At 49.0% G+C, this 12,439-nt stretch overlaps 1 protein-coding gene across 1 annotated transcript in view; it reads left to right on the top strand.

Annotated features, from left to right (window-relative positions):
• The window catches only part of INSR (insulin receptor), a 49,335-nt gene extending 41,278 nt beyond the window's left edge, over nt 1-8,057 (top strand). Inside the window, exons 10-17 of the mRNA XM_057386075.1 lie at nt 396-495; nt 775-842; nt 1,230-1,459; nt 2,213-2,323; nt 2,591-2,750; nt 3,563-3,692; nt 3,926-4,060; nt 5,093-8,057. Coding sequence (XP_057242058.1) covers nt 396-495; nt 775-842; nt 1,230-1,459; nt 2,213-2,323; nt 2,591-2,750; nt 3,563-3,692; nt 3,926-4,060; nt 5,093-5,447 — 1,289 coding nt within the window. The 3' untranslated portion in view covers nt 5,448-8,057. The remainder of the gene's footprint in view (nt 1-395; nt 496-774; nt 843-1,229; nt 1,460-2,212; nt 2,324-2,590; nt 2,751-3,562; nt 3,693-3,925; nt 4,061-5,092) is intronic.
• Nucleotides 8,058-12,439: the final 4,382 nt, after the last annotated feature.

Genomic DNA, 12,439 nt, shown 5'->3' with positions numbered 1-12,439 from the left:
TTACTTTATTTTTTAACATCCAGTTTAGTTTTTAAAATTTTATTTATTTATTTTTTATTTAATTCTTTTATTTTTTAAAATTTTTATTTTATTTATTTAATCCCTGATAGTACTTCTGGTTAGTTTTGGAGGATGGAGTGCAGCAAACAATGCACTGAGAGCCACGGGGAGTCATTAAATATTTACCCAACACAGCTGCTCTCAAGAATTTGAAATCTTTTGGAAACACGTGGCTTTTCTTTACGAGTCCTCATTCTGACCATGCCCACATTCTGTTTCTGAAAAAGCCTCTAGTTCTGTATTTGTTTCAATTTATTCAAGGGGGAGATTKTATTGAGGAAAAACTTTGGGTTTTGGACCTGTCTAATACCTCCAACTCTTTCTTTTTTCCCTAGTGAATGCTCAGCCAAATATTGCTGTTATCATCGTTCCCATTATTTTTGCCATAATAATTGCTGGAATTATTGGAGCTACTTATGTCCTTGTGAAAAAGAGGTGAGTGCAATTTTATCTTGCTTCCACCAGAATCTTCCATCCCAAAATTACATCCAAACCTTCCATCCAAAAGTTCTGTTGCTTTGTTGGGAGTCGGTTTTTTGTTTCATTCCTGATTTCCACTACGATTGCAGTGTTGATTTAAGTGGAGGGAATAGTCTGTGCCTTATGGGGACAGATTTGGGGGTCTTGGGGGACAGACTTGCATGCCTTGGGKGTTGATCAAACTGCCCTCACCTCAAAAGCTGTGGAGCACTGAGGGATTTGTGTTTTTTCCAGACAAACSGAAGGACCAACGGGACCCCTGTACGCATCCTCCAACCCCGAGTACATCAGTGCCAGTGATGGTGAGAGCAACCAGGACTCTTTTTTGTGCATTTCTTATGAATTTCTTATTTCAATCAGTGCAGCAGGATGGGGTTGGAATTATCTTTGTGGGGTTTTCCAGTCCTTTTGTGGAATTTATACCCTGGGGGTCCCGTGGCAGCGCAGGAACATCTCTGAAAAGGTGCTTTATATAAATTCATATAAATTAATGATTGTTCATGGTCCCTTTKAGGGTGGGGAGAGTTTTGGGGGATTGTTTGGCCTTAAAGTGGTCCAAAGATTTCRGAACAAACTAACTTGAGCCTTGCAGGAGCGATGAAGCACAGATCAGTTGATACTTGASAAGGCTTTGTARGAGTTTCACCATTYGTACAGTTCAGTTCAGARCTGTTYCCYTCTGCYCACAGTTTATGTCCCTGACGAATGGGAGGTGCCACGGGACAAGATCACGCTGCTGAGGGAGCTGGGGCAGGGCTCCTTCGGGATGGTGTACGAGGGCATCGCCAAGGACATCGTCAAGGGCGAGCCCGAGACGCGCGTGGCCGTGAAGACGGTGAACGAGTCTGCCAGCCTGCGAGAGCGCATCGAGTTCCTCAACGAGGCCTCRGTGATGAAAGGCTTCAGCTGCCATCATGTGGTAAGTGCTGGGTGCCTCAGCTCACAGCTCAGCNGTGATGAAAGGCTTCAGCTGCCATCATGTGGTAAGTGCTGGGTGCCTCAGCTCACAGCTCAGCCCCTCGGTGCCTCAGAAGCAGCTGGACTGTCGGAGCTGGGATCTCCCCACGCCGGATTCACTGACACCGCTGTGCCCAAATCATTCACAGACCCCGCTCTGCCCAAATCATTCACAGACCCCGCTCTGCCCAAATCATTCACAGACCCCGCTCTGCCCGAGTCATTCCCAGACCCCACTGTGCCCCAGTCATTCACAGACCCCGCTCTGCCTGAGTCATTCACAGACCCCGCTCTGTCCCAGTCATTCCCAGACCCTGCTCTGCCCGAATCATTCATAGACCCCACTCTGCCCAATCATTCACAGACCCCGCTCTGCCCGAATCATTCATAGACCCCGCTCTGCCCGAGTCATTCCCAGACCCTGCTCTGCCCAAATCGTTCACAGACCCCGCTCTGCCCAATCATTCCCAGACCCCGCTCTGCCCGAGTCATTCCCAGACCCCGCTCTGCCCGATTCATTCCCAGACCCTGCTCTGCCCGAATCATTGACAGACCCCGCTCTGCCCGAGTCGTTCCACTGCTGCTCTTCCTGAACCTCTCACCCTGACAAGGCTCTGTGGGGCCGTTCTCAGATCTGTTTCAGGGGGTGCTGGCTCTGCCCTCTCTGTTTGGACACAGCCTGGAGGGCATTTCTCATTTCTCCCTCCTTTTCCAGGTTCGCCTCCTCGGGGTGGTCTCCAAGGGACAGCCSACTCTGGTGGTCATGGAGCTGATGGCACACGGGGATCTGAAAAGTTAYCTCCGCTCTTTGAGACCTGAAGCTGAGGTAAAAACAGGAGAGAGGTTGTTGAGTGACTTGATCTGGGGTAAAAGACTGCTTTATTTCATTGTTTGAAGCTGAAAGAGGGTGGATTTGATTGGATTTTGGGAAGAAATCCTTCCCTGTGAGGGTGGGGAGGTGTTGGCACAGGGTGCCCAGAGGAGCTGGGGCTGCTCCATCCCTGGAAGTGCCCAAGGCTGGGTTTGAAGGTGCTGCTGCCCGTGGTCACTTCCAGCCTGAACCATTCCATGCCTGYGTGGTTTCTCTCTGCAGAACAACCCCGGGCGGCCGCCGCCCACGCTGCGGGAGATGATCCAGATGGCGGCGGAGATCGCCGATGGCATGGCCTACCTGAACGCCAAGAAATTCGTGCACAGGGACCTGGCRGCTCGGAACTGCATGGTGGCAGAGGACTTCACCGTGAAAATCGGGGGTGGGTGAAAAATGGGAGAAAATAATCCCTGAGAGRCCTTCCAGCCCAGGCCATTCTGTGGTCAGAGATGATTCCATGCATCATTTGTTGTAAAGGCACAGAGGTGAAATCAATATGTCAAACTCACTGTCTGCCTTGGGAAAATGGCARCACTTGCCTCTGTTTCTGCTCTGTGACAGAACTGTGTGGACTTCAGTAGGCACAACATCTCCTCTAAAACCAGAGCAGTTTTTCTCACCTGCTCAATTCCAAACCTCTATCCTCAAAGTTTATTGCCTTTCCAGCCTAAACTACTTGGTTTTGTCTCACTGGTCTTTGCTTCCATGAGAATTATGGTAAAGAAGGTGTTGGGTACAACAAACCCAGTGTTGATAATCCTGTTGTTGGGTCAGGGGGGTTTTAAAAGYAATTTAACGCAGTTTTTAACCCAAACCCTTTTAGAAATAAGTCAATGCAACATTTTAAAAATAACCTGAAACCCCACAGTGYGGTGATTTTTCAGAGCTATCTGGAGTTAAAGCCAAGGCAGTGGGATTTCAGGCAAAGGGAGCTCTGTTTTACTTACAGAGGATGAATAAAATAGTGTTTAGAATAGAAGCTGTCACCAAAAAAATTAACTCTGGAGTCTCTGTTGTGGCTCTGGAGAAAAAATGCAGGAAAAAGGAAATGTTTTGAACGTTAATCACGAGCTGACAGATGACTGTGGGCTGGGCTTTGGCAGTGGAGAGAAGGCAACATCCATCTGGAGATGCTGCACGGGAGAAGCAGGATGGAGGGAGAGGCATCTAACACATCCCAATTGCTTTTCTCAGACTTTGGGATGACCAGGGATATCTACGAGACGGATTATTACCGCAAAGGGGGCAAGGGGCTGCTGCCCGTGCGCTGGATGGCCCCGGAGTCGCTCAAGGACGGCGTCTTCACCACCTATTCCGACGTGTGGTGAGTTACACWCTGCAGTCCCAGATGGATTCCAGCTCAGGAGCTCCTTGTTTTAGCACACATAGTTTAAACTGGCTTGTTGAGAGCCCAGACAAAACAAAGCCGTTGTTTTGAAAYGCTTCCATCAAAATCCAGCCGTGTCCTTTTGAAGTGTGTGTTTTCCAAAATAACCCCGTCGCTGGGAGGGCTCCAGGATGTTTTTGTTCTCACCAGGAGTCTTCTCTCTCCCTTAGGTCATTTGGTGTTGTCCTTTGGGAAATCAGCAGCTTGGCGGAGCAGCCGTACCAGGGACTCTCCAATGAACAGGTGCTAAAGTTTGTCATGGATGGAGGATACCTGGATCAGCCGGACAACTGCCCTGAGAGGCTGTAAGTGGGGAGCAGGGACAGCCAGCCAGCTGCACTCTGTGCTTCAGGTGTAGCCAGCAAAATCGGTTATGGCACCTCTGAACCTCTCCTAGATTGGGGAAGAGCAAAGCAGGCTTTAGTGAGGCAACTCCCACAGCARTTCCACCTTGGTAACCCAGGGAAGGGGCTGCCTGGGGAGGYTTGGRGTCCCCATCCCTGGAGGTGTYCAAGGAATGACAGGATGGGGCACTCGGTGCTCTGGGCTGGGGACAAAGTGGGGATTGGTCGAAGGTTGGGCTCAGTGATCCTGGGAGGTCTTTTCCAACCTCCACGATCCTGGGATTCTGTGTGAGGAGTCACACTGGAGCGAGGGAAAGGAGCTCTGGCTGGAAAAGGAGCACAGATGGGAACTCTCTGGTTCTGGTAGCCTCTTCCCCCAGCTGCTTCTGGCCAAAACAGCACTTTCAGGRTCATAAAATAAACATGTTTTGTGAGTATCCCTATGAAGAAAGCCTGCTGTGCTGGACATTTGTCCGATGGCCAGTTACAAACTCCAGTGTGAGACTCTATTTGTGTTTGTGAGTTCTTTCCCCATGGTGTCCGATAACATGTGACCTCTTGCTGCAGCCTTTCYTTTGGGTGGGATGTTTACAGGACCTCTGTCCTCTGCCCAGCCTCCCATTTTCCTTGAAGTTTTGGGAGCTTTGTTATCATTCAGGCCGAGTTAAAATTAAAAGGGAATTAATTAAAAAGCGATGACCTGGCTGTGAGTGCGTGTGCACACACACACACAGTCTGTGAACCACAGCCCTGTTTCCTTTGGGAGCCAAGTTAAGAACAATTGAAGGAATTGGAAGGAATTTTTCATCTTAGACAGAAATAGAGAAAAAGGGGTGTCWGGATCTGCGGGCAGATGTGGAGGCTGGAAAGAGAACAAATGAGCCACGGTGTCAGGGGTGTGGTGTGGGTGGTGGGGGTGTGCCAGGGGTGCCAGCCTTGGTCTGCACRTGGAATTGTCTCTCCTTGCCCTGACTGTGCTCTGTCCCTGCCCAGGCACAGCCTGATGCAGATGTGCTGGCAGTACAACCCCAAGATGCGCCCCACCTTCATCGAGATCATCGAGATGCTGAAGGAGGACTTGCACCCCAGCTTCCACGAGGTCTCCTTCTTCTACAGCGAGGAGAACAAACCTCTGGAGACCGAGGAGTACGAGATGGACTTCGAGAACATGGAGAGCATTCCCCTGGACCCCTCCTCGTACTCACAGAGGGACAAAGCGCTGGGGAGGGACAATGGCCCCTCCATGGCCCTCAAGGGCAACTACGAGGAGCACATCCCCTACACTCACATGAACGGTGGCAAGAAAAACGGGCGGATTCTCTCCATGCCCAGGTCAAGTCCTTCCTAACACTTCCTGTTCAGCCCAAGGGTTGTGTCTGCTTTTTTCCCCCCTCCACAAATCTCAGGACTCTTGTTATTGCTGCCACAGTGTATGACACACATCTACAAACTCGTCAGATTTTTAATCATCTTACGATTAATTTTTTTTTTTTTTTTTTTTTTGCCAAGTTGACTGGTTGTCAGTGGACTTATCTGTGAACATAAATGGAAGAGGTTTCCATGGCTGCTGTCCCTGCTGTAACCATGGTTTCACAACAGGAAGCGACCGTGTGAGTTCAACTGAAGGAGAAGCATCCGCGTTTGCCAGCAGAAGACTCAAAGTCCTCTAGTGTCTGAGCTGCGGAACAAGAGCATTTCCAGTAGAATTCCAGGCTTTCAGGCAGGCTCTCCACCACAGCTGAAGGATTCACCACATCAGTCGGACGCGCCAGATCCTCACATTGACCAATAGCTGCTGCTTTCATACTTTTTGTTTTTCGAGGGGTGAAACCCCAGGGGTGCGTGCGTGGGCGTGTGTGTGCGTGTGTGCAGTATCAACACGTGGGGTGTAACCCACAGCAAACGAGACATTTCTGGGTTTSTACACAACTTACAGYGCTCCCAGGCACATGGTGGGAYCCTCCTGCGCAGGRGGTCCCTTCCAACTCAGCATATTCTATGATTCTATGTTCTCACAGGAGCTTTCCTCTTCTTGGAAGTGTGTACTTATCTTTTTTCCCCAGTTTCCCTGGAGGGACTGAATCCTAAACAGATTATTTTTATACTGAGGACTCTTGGGAGCAGGTTTTCTCTCATTAACAAATGAGGAAAACGTGCCGGGAGCGAAATGAGCAGAAAATCTGAGATTTGTGGGTACTTTTAAGACCAAACGAAGTAGGAGTCCCCTGACCTGAGACACAGARTTTTCTGTCCCTACAGCATTGAGTATATATATTGTTTGTTGTAACATATTTAAAGATGTCTTTAGTTTAAATTTTAACTTCATATAAATTATTGACTGTTCATGATCCTTTTGGGGCGGGGAGAGTTTTGGGGGATTGTTTGGTCTTAAAGTGGTCCAAAGATTTCAGAATGAACGAACTTGAGCCTTGCAGGAGCGATGAAGCACAGTTCAGTTGATACTTGACAAGGCTTTGTGACAGTTTCACCATTTATACAACACGGTCAGCTGGCTCCAGTCCAAGCCCCATCTTTTGGAGCTGAAGGACACAGATCCCAGCCTCCAGTCCTGCTCCTCCTTCGCCCCCATGCCCCTGGATTTGCCTTCGGTGCCGCAGCTGCTGAGAGAGGACAAGCACAGCTGGAGCAGAGGAAGGGAGCGTAGCTCACTGCCTGCTCGCCGCTGCCACATCCAGCCCTGCATCCCCCAGGATTCCAGTGAAAGAATTCCCAGCACAGTCGGGGTGTCAGCTCTCGCCGTCAGCACCGTGCTTGGTTGTTTTGCTGCTTGCAGAGGTGGAGCTGATGGGCACCTGATGTTGGAGGATAATGGTGAAACTCAACCAGGGGTGGTCGCGTGGAGGGAGCGAGCTGGCGCGAGCGGGAGAGGAAGATGATGGATGTCAAGCCTGTGTCATGCAGGAGGTGCTGGAAAAGCAGGGCAGAGATGCTCAGTCCTCCACTTGTCCTCCTGGAGAGGTCCACGATCTGTTCAGTGCTCTCTGCCAGGAGCAGAGGTGCCCTGGCTCAGGAGAGCAGGAACGCAGAGCTGCTCCGTGGTTCCAGCGCGGGCAGCGCTGCTGCTGTGAGCGAAGGAGAGGGGCCAGAGCCCGTGGGAAGAGCTCTCCCAGCCCACACCCGTGGCTGCAGCTGCTTCTGGAACCTCTTCCCYCAGCTGCTTCTGGCCAAAACAGCACTTCAGAGCCATCCAAGGGGGCACAGCGGACTCTGGGCAGCGCCAGGAGCTGTGGGGCCCTTTGCTGCTGGAGGCTGGGGGTTCAGCCCCAGTGGAGGGTACAGGCTGCTCCACAAATTTGGGTGGAAAACACAGTCCAGACATGGGTGAGAGAGAACCTTTGGATTTCAAAAGGCCTCGTTTACATTTCTTCTGCTTTACAAGGTCGTAACTGTTTAGCAGCTCTATACTACACTGCAGGAAAGAAGACATATTCTCACACTTTTCTAAGGAAGAGAAGCTTTTCTTATTAGAATTTTTTTATTTATTTTAATATATAAAACACTGTAAAAAAAAGCAACAAACAATTTGTTTTCTTAAACACACAGAACGTGTAAATTTGTATCCGTAAAATCTTGGCAGGTGGATGTGGTGGGATTATTTTTGTCCTGTTCTGGTGCAGTCTACCTCAGTGTTTCTTAAGGATATTTTTTAATACAACGCACCTCTAAACCTGTTTAAATATTCTGGTCTGGACCTATTGTGGATCAGGGAAAATCAGTATCAGCTGATTCCAATACCAGGGACCATTCATGAAGGGAATGGGAAGGAGAATGGCTCGTCACTGTTGATCCCTAATCTGAACAGTAGTGGCCAATGAACCCATTTACAAATTTGGATCTGATCTCATCCCTTAGTTCTGTTGTGATTTAGGAAAAAAAAAAAAAAAAAAAAAAAAAAAAAAAAAAAAAAAAAAAAAAGAAAAAAAAAAAAAGAACAAAAGAGCCATTTAAATGTTTGGACTTTAGTGAACTCATGACCTAAAAGGAGCAGGCTGCTTCCTCCTGGAGCAGCATGTGCCAGCGTGGAGCAGGGACTGGGACCAGCCCTTGCTGTGGGGGTTGGATTGGGGTGTCCCAGTCACTSCTCCTCTCGCTGTGCACAGGTGGCCCAAGGTCCTGCCAGTGACCYCCTGAAACAAAGCTTTCCCAGCACGCCCTTTGGTAACATGTGGCAGTGACCATAAGTGTGGGAATGGAAGATCTTTCAGCTGAAGGAGCATTGGAACCTCGTATTGGGTGGTGGCTGATACTGCTTGGCCCTGTGAGTACACATGGTTTGTGACACTGGGATGGCCCAGCCAGGAGCCTGTGCTGCTCCATGGCCTGGCAGCCCATCCCCATGGCTCATTGTGTCACCTCCACTCTGCACCCAATGGAGCAGCTGTGTGTGCCCAGCACTGTGTGAGCATCACTCACATCCTTCCCACCTTGTGCCAGGGTGAGGACAGCGTGTGGCACCAGTGCAGAGGGGATGGTGCTTCTCCTCTAACACAAATAACACTGGTGGTTGCTGCTCATGGCTGTTACAGATCACACTCAGCTGTAGAATTAGGAAGAATAAATGAACATCAGCCGCAAAGCTCAGCTCCCACTGCTGGAAATCCTTTCCTTGGCTCACAACTGACACTTTGGTCTCTCCTGCTGGAAGATCCTCGCCCCGGGGATGCTCAAATGCCTCGCTCGGATCTCGCTGATTCCTGCTCAGAGACACGAGGGTTGTGCACAAGTGGAGCCTCAAGTGCTGGTGAAACCTCTGGGGTGCAGCCAGGGACCCCAGCCTGGGCAGGGAGCTGTGCTGAGCCTTCCTCAGGGGAGCTGCTGCTCTTTGCTCCAGCCACATCCTTATGGGGCAGAATTCCCAGCTGCAGTGGAAGCACAACACTCACTGCTGCTGCTGCTGCTGCTGCTGCTGCTGCTGCTCAGGAGGAGCCCAAGGCTGGTGCAGGAGAGCAGGTGGGATGGCTGGAGGAGGGCAGCCAGCAGTGGGAAGCTCTTTCTTTCCTTGCATTAGTGTTTGTTGGAGGGTTGGCTCACAGAGAATGCCCTGCTACAGCACGGGACAGCAGGACAGACCCTTCAGCCTGGCCAGGAGCAGCTGGAGCCTGCTGGGCACACTCTGGCACCACCACCTAGCCAGAAATYCACTCTGGTGAATTGGGAGGAACAAGAAGCTGAGCTCTGCTGAGCTTTCAGTGAGAAAATGTCTGAAGTGTGAGGCTGGAGAGGTTTCTCTCAGAAAGGTTTCCACATTAAACTCAATTGCCACTTCCTGAACGGCTCTTGCCAATCTGGAACTTCTCTGGCGTGCCAGTGCAGYGCTGCAAAGCTTGGCTGCTGGGCTAGGAACGTGTCTGTCTTGGCTGCTTGTAAATACTCTATTGTGTTGTAAAATAGAAGAGCTCAGACTTAAACTCTGTGCCAGCACTGGGTTGGGAAAGGTGATGGGAACTAGACCACGCTGCAGCGATGATCGTAAAGCAGCTGGGTGGGTATGAAGWGGCTGCTTTCAGGTTGCTAAAGGGTACTTTTAATTTATGGGTATTTTATCTCTTTCCTCCTAAATTTGTATTATAGCAATGGGACACTTTGCTTCATTTTAGTCTGTTGCATATAGTGTTGGTATCTCTTTGGAAAAACAAAAAAAAAAAGTCAAAGTCACTTCTTGTGTTACTGAGCTGACTGTGCTGAAGGCAAATAGGAAATGACAGGAGCAAGAAGGGTGCTGAGCCTCTGCTTTAGAGGAGGGAGGGAGGCAGAGCTCCCTCTTAACACCACTGTGACACGAAGACGGACCTTGAGGTGTCCCAGGCCCCTCCTGCTATCAAGACTGGAACCTCGTTGTACAAGCCAGAACATAAAATACCTTTGTGCCATAAAACCTTACCTGTCAAGGCTGTGCCAGGTGCTCCTGTGATCCGTGTGGGGTGGGCTCAGAGCCTGCAGGGAGCACGGAACCGTGGATGAACCCCAAGATCCTCTGGGAGCCGGGGCCTCGCGGGAACCCCAGCCCTGCCGCAAGAGTCACCACCCCTTGATGTGTCCTGTGGTCCAGGGAAAGGAACTGCTGAACGGGTTGGAATCGAGAAATAGTTACTTTGTGAAACTCAACATAAGATTAGTTTGGTATTTGTATGAACTTAATGGAATTTGGCCTTTTTATTACCTTCTGCTTGGCTCTGTGTTCCCTCTGCTTGGGTTCTGTCCGTGAGTGTTGGTGTAAGGCCTTGACGTGTTCAGCCTYGTTAGGAGCATCACAAGAGTGAAGCCAATCATCCAAAAGTTGACTTTTGCAGGAACCTGACTGTTGAAAAGCAACTCTAAAGATACAGTTTTTAGCGAATCTGCTGTCATTAAATGTGTATTTCTTTTTAAAATTAATTTGCTTGTCCTTCTCAGAAGGAAGCACTTATTCTTGCAGTTTGGGCAAATTCACTGCAGCACAATGCAAGCTGTAAGGGGACAGGTAGAGAAATGACTTTYTAAATATTGTATAATAAAGTTAGTATTAACTCCTATGGTGTTGTTATTTTTTTGCCAACAGATTTGCAATCAGCCAGAAATTCTGTTCCTGGTGGTGGCTTTTGTTCCCACTCCAGTGTTCCAGCTGGTGGTATTAAATAGTTTGTTTTCTCAGCCCAGAAAGGTCCCTTGGGAACAGGGTCTGGTGGCTGGGAGGACCTGGAATGGTCCTGGCAGCTAAAGAGGAGCCATCAGAGGAGGTTAAATGGGGGCTGGGGTCAGCCCCAGCAGCACCAGGAAATCCTGGGCTGAGGACTCCTTACCTGAGAGCTCTGAGCTGGACTCTACACCAAAGCTCTGTCAATCCAGACTCTCCCAGCAGCATTCCAACGCTTCCACCATCTCCACTTCCCATAACTGAGTCCCGTGACAACTGATGGAGAATTTTAGTAAGGCCACTTCTGAATTTGCAAGGTAGAGTGTTGCTGAAGTGGGAAAAGCATTACCTTTTGCTTTAGTTTGGGGTATTATTTTGTTCTTGGGAGTATCAAAACTGGTTTGTGTTTGAGGACCCTCATGGACGGGGGAACTGGACATCACCTTCATCCAACACAACCCAAATGCTCTCTGCTTCACTTAAATAAACCACAGACAGTTTAAGTTACATGTTAAGTGATGTTCTGTGAAGTCTAGGGGTTTTTATTTTTTTTCCCCAGTTCATTCTTGCTGCTCCCATCTTTCCCTCTGCATATCTAAGGTTCCAGAATACCAATAGTACTGCAGATACCTCTCGTTTGAAATAAAGGATCAAATGTGCCATGATTTTTTTAAAAGAAGAAAAAAAAATAGAAAACCCCTCCCCCTTGATTTATTTTTTCAATGTTTTCGTATCTAAGAGCCAAGCAGTGAAATGTACAGAAAATCTTTGAATAGTAAAAAAARTCTTGCTGTGTGTCAGAATATTGAGCAATTAACTGTTTATATTAAAATTCTGAATAAATTATCCAAGAATAACTGTTCATTTTGTGTCTGCTGTCTGTGCAGCACTAAAGGCTGCTTTGCCACGGAGAAAGCACTAAATCTGTACCTTGGAGTAAGTTGGAAAATAAATGGTGTTAAGGAAAAAAAACAAAAACTATAGATCTATTAACTCTAGACTTGATGACTGTCTTGGGATGAGAGGCCCAGAACTGGACACAGCACTCAAGGCTTCACCAGTGCCATTTTTTTCCTAAGCCTGTCCAKAATTCTCACTGTGAGAATGATCATAAACAAACTGGTATTTTAAAATGTTTTGGAGTTGATTATTCTGGCACTGACTTGTTCTCTGGGGATCCTAAAATGCAAAAATAAAGCTACAGAGCTTGAACTTGCTGTCCCRGGGGGTTTGCTTCCTGCTGGGCTCTCTGGGATGCTGCTGAGGTTCGGACAGCCTTCGGGCTGTTATCCCTCATCATCCTGCACAGCTCAGCTCTGGCATCCCCCAAACCATGTCAGACACGTGGCAGGGGGAGAAAAGCTCATCCTTGTCTGAGCCAAGGACAGCTCACCATCCCATCAGCCAGAGCAGCTGCCTGGTGTTTAGGAGCTGCCCTGATCTCTGATGCTAATCGAGCTCTTGTGGACTTCAGAGAAATTAAACCTTAATTCCTCTTTGCTCTTGTGGTTTCCTGGAGCACGGGGTAATTGCTATTCTGCACGCTGCCAAAGCTGCGGTCTCTGAGTAATTGGAGTGTGAGTGGTTCTTGTTCTGATTAGGGCTTGGCTGGGGCTGGTGAGCGCTCGGGGCTCTGGGATGAGGAGCGTGTGTGCCTCAGCCCACCGGGAAGGAGGGAATGGCCAGGCTTAKAAATCCGAGCCTGG

The sequence above is a fragment of the Malurus melanocephalus genome, unplaced genomic scaffold, assembly GCF_030028575.1.
Source record: "Malurus melanocephalus ecotype Western Australia unplaced genomic scaffold, MMel_1.1 scaffold_906, whole genome shotgun sequence".
Taxonomy (NCBI): domain Eukaryota; kingdom Metazoa; phylum Chordata; class Aves; order Passeriformes; family Maluridae; genus Malurus; species Malurus melanocephalus.
Note: the sequence above shows the minus strand (reverse complement) of the source record. Positions and strands in the feature narration are given on the sequence as shown.